The sequence below is a fragment of the Oryza glaberrima genome, chromosome 4 (genome assembly GCF_000147395.1).
Source record: "Oryza glaberrima chromosome 4, OglaRS2, whole genome shotgun sequence".
Taxonomy (NCBI): Eukaryota; Viridiplantae; Streptophyta; class Magnoliopsida; order Poales; family Poaceae; genus Oryza; species Oryza glaberrima.
The window spans coordinates 3,525,533-3,537,641 of NC_068329.1; the positions used below are offsets into that span (position 1 = coordinate 3,525,533).

At 41.5% G+C, this 12,109-nt stretch overlaps 1 protein-coding gene and 2 pseudogenes across 1 annotated transcript; 2 read left to right on the forward strand and 1 right to left on the reverse strand.

Annotated features, from left to right (window-relative positions):
• The first annotated feature begins 553 nt into the window (after positions 1 to 553).
• LOC127771837 (tyrosine N-monooxygenase-like) lies at positions 554 to 3,459 on the forward strand (annotated as a pseudogene).
• Positions 3,460 to 4,882: 1,423 nt separating this feature from the next.
• Positions 4,883 to 6,098, reverse strand: LOC127771838 (uncharacterized). Its single transcript, XM_052297782.1, has 2 exons — positions 5,748 to 6,098; positions 4,883 to 5,468 (listed from the first exon to the last, which is right to left on the reverse strand). Exons 1-2 carry the CDS (start codon positions 6,046 to 6,048, stop codon positions 5,122 to 5,124), a joined length of 648 nt encoding a protein of 215 aa, XP_052153742.1. The 5' UTR covers positions 6,049 to 6,098; the 3' UTR covers positions 4,883 to 5,121.
• A 778-nt stretch (positions 6,099 to 6,876) lies between these two features.
• On the forward strand, positions 6,877 to 11,373 carry LOC127769811 (tyrosine N-monooxygenase-like; annotated as a pseudogene).
• The last annotated feature ends 736 nt before the right edge of the window (positions 11,374 to 12,109 follow it).

Genomic DNA, 12,109 nt, shown 5'->3' on the forward strand with positions numbered 1-12,109 from the left:
CAAACTATCATAATATGTAACTCTTTTTATTTAAAACATCTTACTTTTATAAATATTGTTGGTAAAGTAGCATATCAGAGAACGTGTCAGAGTCCAAAAATATTTATATTTTAGGACGGAGGGAGTGGTTACTATCAATCTATGTCTAGTTTCCATGTTAGAATATTCAAATGGAAGAAAAAAAGTGAGCCCCACATGTGGAGATGGATTCTAATTACTTGGGTGGATGTCCACCTATTTTTTACGTATTAACTAAATGATTATGAAAAAATTTCAAAAAATTGACAAAGTAGATTAATATGAAATAAATCATTCCACATACATACAAGTTAAAATCCAACTCCAACAAGTCGTAACAAAAATAACAAATTCAGCTATGAATATATGTGTACTAATTAGAGTTAAATTTGTTATTTTTGTTATAACATGGGAAAACTCGCATGTTGGTGGAGTTACATATTACATATCTTGTCACATTAGCAACGTTCTTTAAGAATTCCAGCTATAAATTTGGCCACATGATCAGTTATCTAGCTATCCTCTCTGCACTCAACACTGCACAAAGATGTTCTTTCCCAGTAGTGTAAATATGCGGGAGCAAAATAATATCATAATAATATCAATAGCCATGACCATCCTTCTGCTCGTTGTGTTCTTCTGTCGGATGTTGGGTAACATGGCGGGCAAGAACAAGAGGAAGAAGCAACCTAAGCTTCCACCCGGGCCAGCTACTATGCCGGTGTTGGGTAACATTCACCAGATTCTGATGAACAAGCCGGTGTTCAGGTGGATCCACCGCCTTCTCGACGAGATGGACACCGAGATCCTGTGCCTCCGTCTCGGCAGCGTCCATGTGATCGCCATCGCCTCACCGGAGATGGCCCGGGAGGCCCTGCGCAGGAACGATGCCGTGCTGACTTCCCGGCCGGTGTCGTTCGCGTGGCAGGCGTTCAGCTTTGGGTACAAGAACACCATTGGGTCGACGGGCGATCAGTGGAAGAAAATGAGGCGGATGCTCACGTCGGAGATCCTCTCGTCGGCCATGGAGCGGCGAATGCTTGGCCAGCGCGTCGAGGAGGCTGACCACCTTGTCAATTACATCTACAGGAACTGTAATAATGGCACTGTAGACATCCGGCACGTAACGAGACACTTCTGTGGCAACATCATCAGGAAGCTGGTGTTTGGCCGGAGACACTTCGACTCCGGCGCTGGCAATATTGGCCCTGGCCGTGATGAGGAGGCCCACATTGACGCGCTCTTCACGGCGCTGGACTACCTCGGCGCCTTCTCCATCTCCGACTACTTCCCGTCGTTGGTTCTCAGTGGCCTGATGAGTACATTCAGACGGCTGCATGATCCAATCATAATGGAGAGGATGGAAGAATGGAGGGCTCCCAGGAGAAATGGTGATAAGAGGAGAGAAGTTGCCGATTTTCTGGATGTGTTAGATCTCCTTGGACGATGCACAGGGAAAACAGTTGTTGTCACTAGATGAGGTCAAGGCAGAAACGCTGGTAATAAGTTCTATTACACCGTCATATATATTATTACACCGTCATATATATATATATATATATATATATATATATATATATATATATATATATATATATATTTCAAACTAGGACTATAGAGATGTCCTCGGAAGAAAAATAGTACGCTTGAAGTGCTTACATTTTGGTCCAAATTTCTAATACTAGAAATGCTTATATTTTACAATTAATTATTGAGGTCTTGGTTTCGTTATAGGAAACAATATACTATGGTGTGGTTTCGTTCATTTTGATGTTAAAATTAACCGTTGGTTACTATGACTCAATAGTGAGCGCGCAAAATATCTAAGATTTATTTTTTGAAAAATAGCTATGGAAATGTTTGAAAAAAAAATTGTAAGTCTAGTATATGCATATCTATTATCTCATTCTAAACTCTACTCACGCATCGAGAAACAAAGAGACAAATCAAAATAATATATGAACAGTATTGTAGTGTTCATCTATGGATTTCTCTTGTTTTCTATTTATTTCTCCAATCTAGGTTTGATTGTTGTGACCCCAGTAGATGTCAGTGCATACTTAATATTGTTGCCAATTTTCCAAAAGTTTTCATGGAAATTTTGATTGTATTTGGGAAGTAAAGACATATCAGAGGTTGCCCCTGGAAGGATGAAAATCCATCACTGTTTTAATTTAATCTTATGGCTGCAGGAAATAATCCTTAATACGGTAGACAACCCATCAAATGCTGTAGAGTGGGCACTGGCAGAGATGGTGAACAATCCAAAGGTCATGAAGAAAGCAGTAGATGAACTCGATATGGTTGTCGGTAAAGAAAGGCTTGTCGAGGAATCCGACATTCACAGCCTCACATACCTCAAGGCATGTATCCGGGAGGCGTTCCGCATCCATCCCTACCACCCATTCAACCCTTCCCATGTCGCGATCGCTGACATCACCATCGCTGGATTCATGATCCCAAAGGGTAGCCATATCATTTTAAGCCGAATTGGGCTTGGTCGAAACCCTAGAGCATGGGATAACCCACTCGAATTCCGACCAGAGCGACATTTGAAGAATACTAATAATGTGGTGCTAGTTGAGCCAGAGTTACGGTTTATATCATTCAGTGCTGGTAGGCGTGGCTGCCCCGCCGTATCACTCGGAACTTCAATTACAATGATGCTATTAGCAAGGCTTCTGCAAGGGTTCAGTTGGAGCATATCACCTGGTGCTAACAGGATTGAGCTTCAGGAGTCAGTTACAAGCCTCCAACTGTCTAAACCACTGCTTATGCAAGCAAAACCACGATTACTACTCCATTTATATGAGATGGATATTGCCAAGCAAGGATAGAGTCCGGGATATGCAATTATATCTATTAATAAGGATAATAATTAGTTTCCATTAAGGTATTTGTGGTAAGAGTCTGCCTAGAGGCTCACTTGTCTGTTATTGTAATATTAGACAAGTTTGAGTCGTGTCTAATATTGATAAGTTTGTATGTTTTGGGTACAAATAAGTGGTCATGGTCATGTACTACAGTTCAATATACTCTTGGCGCGTCACCAAAGCTTTTCTTTTTCGTTATTCTTCGACAAGAGGCAAGACTTGTCTTTTATCATATACTTACAAGAATCGACTAAACCTTCTCAAATTTTTTGTCGACAAATGCTAAACATTGTTCATTGATTTAGATTAGTTTAAGTATTTACCACCCTGAAAATCAATCATCAGCTTGATTGTTTAGATCTAATATTTCTTTTTAACATACTTAGTGTTTGTCACGCCTAGAAATCTCCGAATATAATTCCAAGCAGAATGTGCATTAAAACCCCTGTCCAGGACCGGCCAGGGTACACAAATGACAAAGTTGACATATAGATCCACGTCTTACAAACACATTAAAACTCTTACATAAATGCAGCGGAAATTAAAAGATAAATTAAAGCTAGGTCTTAACTTGGAGAGCAGCGGGCGACACTATTCCACAGGCATCCTCGACGACATGGACGATACCTACTCCTCCATGTAGCCACCATCTGACGCATACTCGAACTTTGGGGTTGGGAGATAGAGCAAGACTGAGTACTACCCACGGCACTCAGCAAGTCATACCGGAAGAGTACTCAGCCATCTGCTAACCAATTGCTTGGAAGATGCAACGCTTTGGGCCGAAAAACTCAATACCGATGTAATAAAAAAAACATATTTGTAATTAAAAAATATTTACAAATAGGTCCTTGGCGCCAATGACGCTGGCACTGAGGAACTATTTGTAAATATTTTACAAATAGAACCATTTTTATTATAAATAGGTCTTGTTAAATAAATTTACAAATAGGTCCTCGGTGCCAATGATATTTGCGTCGTCCCACATCACATTAGTGACATAGATTCCATCCGGGGGTGGAGAGGACGGTGTCAACTTCATTGTTGTTGTCCCGTTAGATCACGACGCCAATGACGTTGGCGTTACGGAAAGGACCATTTATAGAATAAATTTTAGAGTGTATATTTGTAAAATAAGTTTTTTAAAAGGACCAAAAGGTGAAAATCCAGGGGTAGCCACTGGTTAGAGAATAGGCTGTTTAGGCGACGACTAGGCAGATTAGACGGTCTAGGCGTGTTTTCTAATTTTTCCATACATATACAAAATATTGATTGAAAATAACACATGTTATATAGTACTTCCTCCGTTTCATGTTATAAGACATTTTGACTTTAGTTAAAGTCAAACTGTTTCAAGTTTGACTAAGTTTAAAGACGAATATAGTAATATTTATAATATTATCAAATCAATAATTGAATATATTTTAATAATAAATTTGTCTTGGGTTAAAAACGTTACTATTTTTATCTATAAACTTGATCAAACTTAAAGCAATTTGACTTTGACAAAAGTCAAAACGTCTTATAACCTGAAACTTGAGGGATTATCTACGAAGGGGAGCTTTCTGCCTCTCGCTTTAAGCGTAGAGGGGAAGAGTGTGGCAGCACTAAAGAATGGTTCACAAGCAGGTAAGAATGTAGTAAGATAACGTAATGCCATTCTATTCTATAAAGCAGCTGGCCCCACGCTTCCATATTTCATCGCCGTGCATTGCACATTTGCACCAAAACTTTTGGCCACTGCCCATTGCCAAGTCGTTGTTGCCTAATCGCTACCCTCCGCCATCTAAATACGCCCAGTATCCTTCCATCCAAGCCGCCTAGGATTGATTGGGACCATTTAGGCAGCAAAACGACTAATCCTCTGACTAGGATGTAATCTGGACGTCTTGCTACGGACTAGCGATGAGTCGCCGTCTAGGCGGCCGTCAATCACTCTATGTATTGTTTTCATGTTAAAAGATAAATAGTGACTGGTGTGATCAATCAACTGGAAACAAATATAGAGCACTCCTTTTATTTACAGGACATTTCTGCATATTTAAATGGAAGAACAAAAACACGAGCACTACATGTAACATTAGCAAGGTTCTTTAAGAAATAAGATTTGCTACCATCCGTACCCGGCCCAACCCAAGGTCCCAGTACCACAACGTACTAAAACAAATCTGACCATCCAATATTTAGGGGTAGGATTGGGAATGAGTAAGAAACCTCTTCCAACATTAAATCAATCTTGTTTCTGGGTTCTCGTCAAAAAAGAAAAAATCTCATTCTTGCGCCCGTTGTTTCCTTCCTCATCTGTACTTCTTCGCCGTACGCCACCGACGATGCATATCTTAGCAGAAACCAGATCATGCACAACCCAATATCCTTCCTCGATGCTACTGCATTCTTCCTTGCCACCGGCGCCGGCGCCTAGTCCAACGACTCGCCGCTGCTGCCGCTGCTGTGGCATCTGGCTCGACCTCTCCACGGCCACCTCGACGTCGCGGCCGGCAACGCCCCTAACGCCACCGCCGCCGCATTGCTTGGTGTCCGATCTCTCCACGACCACCTCGTCTGGTGTCCAAGGTTCTAAATAGCGGGCTAAGACACTTAGCAGTTCATCTCTCCAACAGCTAAGAGAAGCTATAGCGGGCTATAGCGGCAGCTAAACAATTTAGCGGTTTTGGAAAATACTAGGAAAGAATTGAAAATTTTGACAAAATTTGGGCTAAATTGGCACATTACTGTCACATGATTATAGCAAACAGTGTAGCACAAAATTGAACTCAACATAAACAATCTAGCACATGACATGTATACATGATATTTGGGATTTGCACAATACGAATCAATGAACAAAAATCTTACTTGCAATTGGAGGAGTGGTGCTGCTGATGGGGAGACTGGGAGAGGAGGGATGGGGAATGGCCAAATGGGAGAAGGAACGGTGGCTGCCGCTGCTACTGCCGAAGCAGGCAGAGCCGCCGCCGCCGCTAATCCCAGGCAGAGCCGCTGCCGCCGCTAATCCTCTGCAGCTGCTTGGGGGGAGGACTAGAGTAGGGACTAGGGATGGGGTTGCCGCCGTCACGCGCATCCTCCTCGGCCATCGCCGCACGCAGCGATCGCCATCGCCGCCGTCGCACACAGCAATCACCGTCGCCGCCGCCATTCACGAGAGAAACAGGAGAGTGCGAGAGATAAGAGAGAGACTGAGAGGGAGTTAGGGTTAGCACAGGCGTCAAAATGGGCCTAAGCCCTTAGACCGAATTTCTCAGCCCAATAAAAGTTTAGCGTCCGCTAATTTCGGCCCATTTAGCGGCAATCTCCGGCTAAGAACAGCTATTAGCGGCAAGGTTTGCTTAGCTGCGAAATCAGGATATCCTAGCGAGGGCTCCTCATATCAGCTATAGCCCGCTATTTAGAACACTGCTGGTGTCACACCCCGCCGCTCGCCATGGTCGTCGACGCCGAGACATGCCGCACACCGCTGTGGACCCTGTAGCCCGTGCCGTCGACGCACCTATTGCCTGCCGTCACCGTCGACGCCGGGATCGAATCTCGCAGCACGTCGCTAGCAAACACTAGCACTGCGACGCACCCTGCTGCTCACCGCCACCATCGAAGCCGGGGCCGGACTCCGCCGGCCGCACGCATCACCGAACCATTGAACCCCGCAGCTCGCCGCTGCCGCCATCAACGCCGGCCCCGGACCTCGCCGTAAGCTGATGCCGCCGTCAACACTGGCCCCACCGCCCACCCTAGAGACCGACATCTCGCCCTTACATATGAAAAGTCTATACTACCCTTCCACCTCTCTTCAAAAGATGGTACCACCATATGGGCTAAAATGGTACTGCACGGTACCGAGAAATCTCAATCACCGTCTGATATGTCCCAATTGACGGCTAGGATTTGGTACGCCTACCTCTGCTGGACGGGAGCAAATCACTTATAAAATTCCATCTATAAATTGGCCACATAATCAGTTATCTAGCTATCCTCTCTTCAGTCACACACAAACATGTTCTTTCCCAGTACTGCAAATATGCGCGAGCAAAATAATACCATAATAGTATCAATAGCCATGACCATCCTCCTGCTGGTTGCGTTCTTCTGTCGGATCAAGAAGCAGGCTGCCATGGCAGCCAAGAACAAGAGGAAGAAGCAACCCAAGCTACCACCCGGGCCAGCTACCATGCCGGTGTCGGGTAACATGCACCAGATGATGATGAACAAGCCGGTGTTCAGGTGGATCCACCGCCTTCTCGACGAGATGGACACCGAGATCCTGTGCCTCCGTTTCGGCCGCGTCCACGTGATCACCGTCGCCTCGCCGGAGATGGCCCGGGAGGTCCTGCGCAAGAACGACGCCGTGCTGACCTCCCGGCCGGCGTAATTCGCGTGGCGGGCGTTCAGCTTCGGGTACAAGAACACCATTGGGTCGACGGGAGACCAGTGGAAGAAGATGAGGCGGGTGCTCGCGTCGGAGATCCTCTCGCCGGCCATGGAGTGCCGGATGCTCGGCCGGCGCGACGAGGAGGCGGACCACCTTGTCAATTACGTCTACAGCCACTGTAACAATGGCACTGTAGACGTCCGGCACGTCACAAGGCATTTCTGCGGCAACATCGCCAGAAAGCTTGTGTTTGGCCGGAGACACTTATCGACGCCGCCACCAGCCAACTCCGGTGGCCCTGGCCACGACGAGGAGGCCCACATCGACGCGCTGTTTACGGCGCTGGACTACCCCAGCGCCTTCTCCGTCTCCGACTACTTCCCGGCGTTGGTTGGGCTTGACTTGGATGGCCATGAGGAGGTCGTCAATGGCCTGCTGAACACATTCGGTCGGCTGCACGATCCTATCATAATGGAGAGGATGCAAGAATGGAGAGCTCTCAGGAGAAATGGTGATGAGAGGAGAGAAGTTGCCGATTTTCTGGACGTGTTGGTTTCCTTGGAGGACGCACAAGGGAATCCATTGTTGTCGTTAGACGAGGTGAAGGCTGAAACGCTGGTAATAACCTCTATTACACTATCACTTAAATATATATTCCCTCCGTCCCAAAACATAAAAACTTCTAACATTTAAAATTAGTCTCAAAATATATCAACTTCTCCGCTAACATTCTCTTCCCAGTCAATTATAACTCTCCACCATTCATTTTGCTCACCTACCTCCACTTCTAAACAAATCATAATGTCTCCCCATTTAATTATACCTGCTTTCTTAATAACCATATTCAAATCTGAAACATCTTATATTCGGGGACAGAAGTAGTATTATGTTTCTAACTATATAGGACAATATGTGTGTGTGTTACCAAAAAGAAAAAAAAATCTATGACCACATCTTGATATATTCTGAAAATTAAGAAAAACACAAACTAGGACTAGACAGAATGACAGATGGAATTGAAATGATTGCAATGTAGTACTATGTACTTTTAATTGACCTACTGTGCTGCTTTTTGTTTGGATATTATTCCCAATGTTTCAAAATTCCAGCACTTCTATGGTTTTTAGCAAATATTAAGGTTGAGTAAAAAATACTCCATCCATCCTAAAATATAACAACTTTTAGCCCTCAGAATTCGTCCCAAAATATAACAACTTCTTCACCAACATTCTCTTCCCAACCAATCACAACCCTCCACCATTCACTTTTCCCATCTACCTCCACCACTCATCCAATCACAACCCTCTACCATTTATTTCTACCTACTTAATTGTGTCCAACTCTAAAACTTCTTATATTATGGGACGGAGGGAGTATATAATATCGTTTATTAAATAAGAGATGGTTTGAGGGTATGATGGGAAAAAATATATAATATCTTTTATTAGCGTGACATATTAGTATTCTAGAAATGCTTACATTTATTTATAAACATTAAACTCTAGAAGTGCTACTATTTTGGATTGGAGGGCATATTAGTTACTTAGTGAGGTGTTGATTCATTATAACTAAGGATACTATTACACTGTCACCAATTTATGTAGTACTACCCTTTTTATCACACGTTTGACTATCTGTCTTATTAAAAAATTACATAACTATAATTTATTTTGTTATAAGTTGTTTTATTACTCAAAGTACTTTAAGCATGATTTATATCTTATATATTAAATGGTCAAAATGTATTCAAAAGTTAACAGCGTCATTTATTAAAAAACAAATATGCAGGCTTACGGTTAGCTTTGTTCAAAGTGTAGTACTGCGTACGCTAAATGATTGGCGTATCGTGTTTCTTATTTGTTAGTATTATTGTGTATTGCTTACTGTGTTATACTCCCTCCATTTTATATTATAAGTCGTTTTGATTTTTTAAGTCAAACTTCTTGAAAACTTGACAAAGTTTATAGAAAATATAAAAAAAAGTATCACCAAATTAATTTTATTAAATCTAACATTAAATATATTTTGATAGTTTATTTGTTTTATGTTAATAATATTGCTATTATTTTTTATAAGTTTTGTGAAAGCTAAAGAACTTGACTTAGTTAAATAATCAAGGAAAAAGTCTAAATAACCCCCCTAAACTTTAGATACAAATTCATCTAGCACCCTGAACTTTAAAACCGGACATCCAACCCCCGCTGAACTTTGCAAAACTGTACATATTACTTCCTAGGATGGTTTTGTATATAAATTGGATAAGTTTGATCACGTGATATACACATTAGACATATATATTAAAATCTCAGCTTAAATCTTTCTTTTTTTCAATTGTTAGCTTTTGTTAGCTCTTATAAACAAGTACCTACATAATAATAATATATTATCACCGTATAAGTATAAATTGATGACTTACAACTGATGATATCCAAATATGTTATATTGGTTATTTAAAGTTCTTTGTTTAAGCTACCAAAATATGCAAAATCACCATCCAAAACCATATTAGGGGGTAATATGAGCAATTTTACAAAGTTCGGGGAGTTAGATGTCTGGTATTAAAGTTTAGAGTGCTAGATGGATTTATCCAAAGTTTAGGGTGGTATTTGGATTTTTTCCAAAAAATCAAAACAACTTATAGTATGAAACAGAGGTAGTAAAATATAAGCACTTATAGGTTTGAGGAAACCTTGAGTAGAAAAAAACTTTGATTTCTCTTATGAATATGGGATGGTTGGGGAATAAGATGGGAAAAAAAATTGAATGCTGCTTGGTTAAAACAACAAATAGTATTCATGAAATGCTTGTATATTTTTATAAATGTCAGTCGAGAAATGCTTATATTTTGAAATAGATGGAATATAACTCAGTGAGGTGCTGGCTTGTTATACCTAATCATGATCCTATGGTGTGGTTTCATTCATTTTGAAGTTAAGAATCAATGATTTCATCTAGATAACACTTTAAATACTTATGACAACGTTGGAAAGAAAACAGATAACTCTAGTATAATGCATGTTTACTGTCTCATTCTGAACTTAACCCATGCGCGTGCATCGAGAAACGAAGAGATAAATCAAAACTATGAACAATATCGCACTGTTCATCACTGGATTTCACTTATATTTAATTTGTTTGGTAGGTATAGACGTAATTGTTGTGGGCTCGTTAGACGCCACAGTATAATCAATATTGTTTTCCAATTTTCCAAAAGTTTGGATTGTATTCGATAAGTAATGATGTCCCCACGATGCAAAGTAAGGACACCTGTGATTTAATCTTATGGCTGCAGGAAATAATGATTGCAACGGTAGACAATCCATCGAATGCTGTAGAGTGGGCACTGGCCGAGATGGTAAACAATCCAAATGTTATGAAGAAGGCAGTGGACGAGCTTGATGTCGTTGTCGGTAAGGAAAGACTTGTCGAGGAATCCGACATTCAGAACCTCACATACCTCAAGGCATGTATCCGGGAGGCGTTCCGCATTCATCCCTACCACCCGTTCAATCCACCCCATGTTGCCATATCTGACACGATCATCGCCGGATACTTGATACCAAAGGATAGCCATGTAATGCTAAGCCGAATTGGGCTTGGCCGGAACCCTAGAGTATGGGTTAACCCACTTGAATTTCGACCAGAGCGACATCTGAACAATGCTACTAGTACTATGGTGCTAGCTGAGCCAGAGTTGCGGTTTGTATCATTCGGTGCTGGTAGGCGTGGCTGCCCTGCCGTGTCACTTGGCACTTCAATTACAATGATGCTATTCGCAAGGCTTCTACAAGGGTTCACTTGGAGCATACCCCCTGGTGCAGACAAGATAGAGCTTCAGGAGTCAGCTTCGAGCCTCCAATTGTCTAAACCACTGCTTATGCAAGCAAAACCACGATTACTGCTCCATCTATATGAGCTAGATAGGCTCTAAGTTTTGGTACCTATTTTTTCATTCAAGTGAAACACATACCTTGTTGCAATAAGATTTGAACCCGAAAAGTCTCCCTGATGTGTGATTACCACCAATTCTATCATGATATGTACATTGTTTACTTTTAACCCTCCCTATTCGAGATTTGAACCACTGATTCAGGCATTTAAATGACATCAAATAAAAGGCTGCCAACCATAAATCACATCGAGAGCTAAATTTTCATACTCTCGTGTAAAAAAAAAGCTATATGTTTTCATATCCGAAACTGGCAATTTGTACAATCAGAGTCATTATGGTTGGTTCATGCTATAACCATGGATAACTCATTAGTACGGCTTCGAGCAAGGAACTGAAACTAGTAAGCCCCCGAATCCCCCCCCCCCTCCCAACCGAAATTGAAAAATTTCATGACAAAAATTTTCATTAGTACCAGTTCGTAACTAGAAGCGGCATTGACATGTAGTGATCATGTCCATTAGTGTGGCAACACCCACCCGTGTGCTTTTATTTTTAGATAACTAGGTGAAACCCCGCGCATTGCTGCGGAAATTTAGTATGATAACAATAAGAAAAATAACGCGTAAGATAGCTATGATAGCTAGATAACACCAGATTAAGTAAATTAATGTGGTTTATGATAATTTAAATTTAAATAGTATGTAGAATGGTGATTCAAATATAAAAAGTAAGGTGGTATGACTTTATAGAAGAATAAAAATAGGGAGATAGTTTGGGTGTGTGGACCGTAGATTAATCATCTAAAGGCTGAAAATAATTGATGGGATATGACTTAATTAGACGAAAAAAGGAGAAAGATAATATGGATCATAGATTACTCATTTAAGCACTAACTAAGTGAGGATGAACTATATAAGTATATAGGATATCATAAAACATAAT

Excerpts from the sequence above, each read along its gene's own strand:
- LOC127771838 (XM_052297782.1), bottom strand. The coding sequence starts at position 6,048 with ATGGCGGCGGCGACGGTGATTGCTGTGTGCGACGGCGGCGATGGCGAT. Across the intron at positions 5,469-5,747 it reads CACCACTCCTCCAATTGCAA|AACCTTGGACACCAGACGAG; the intron begins GTAAGATTTTTG and ends CCCGCTATTTAG.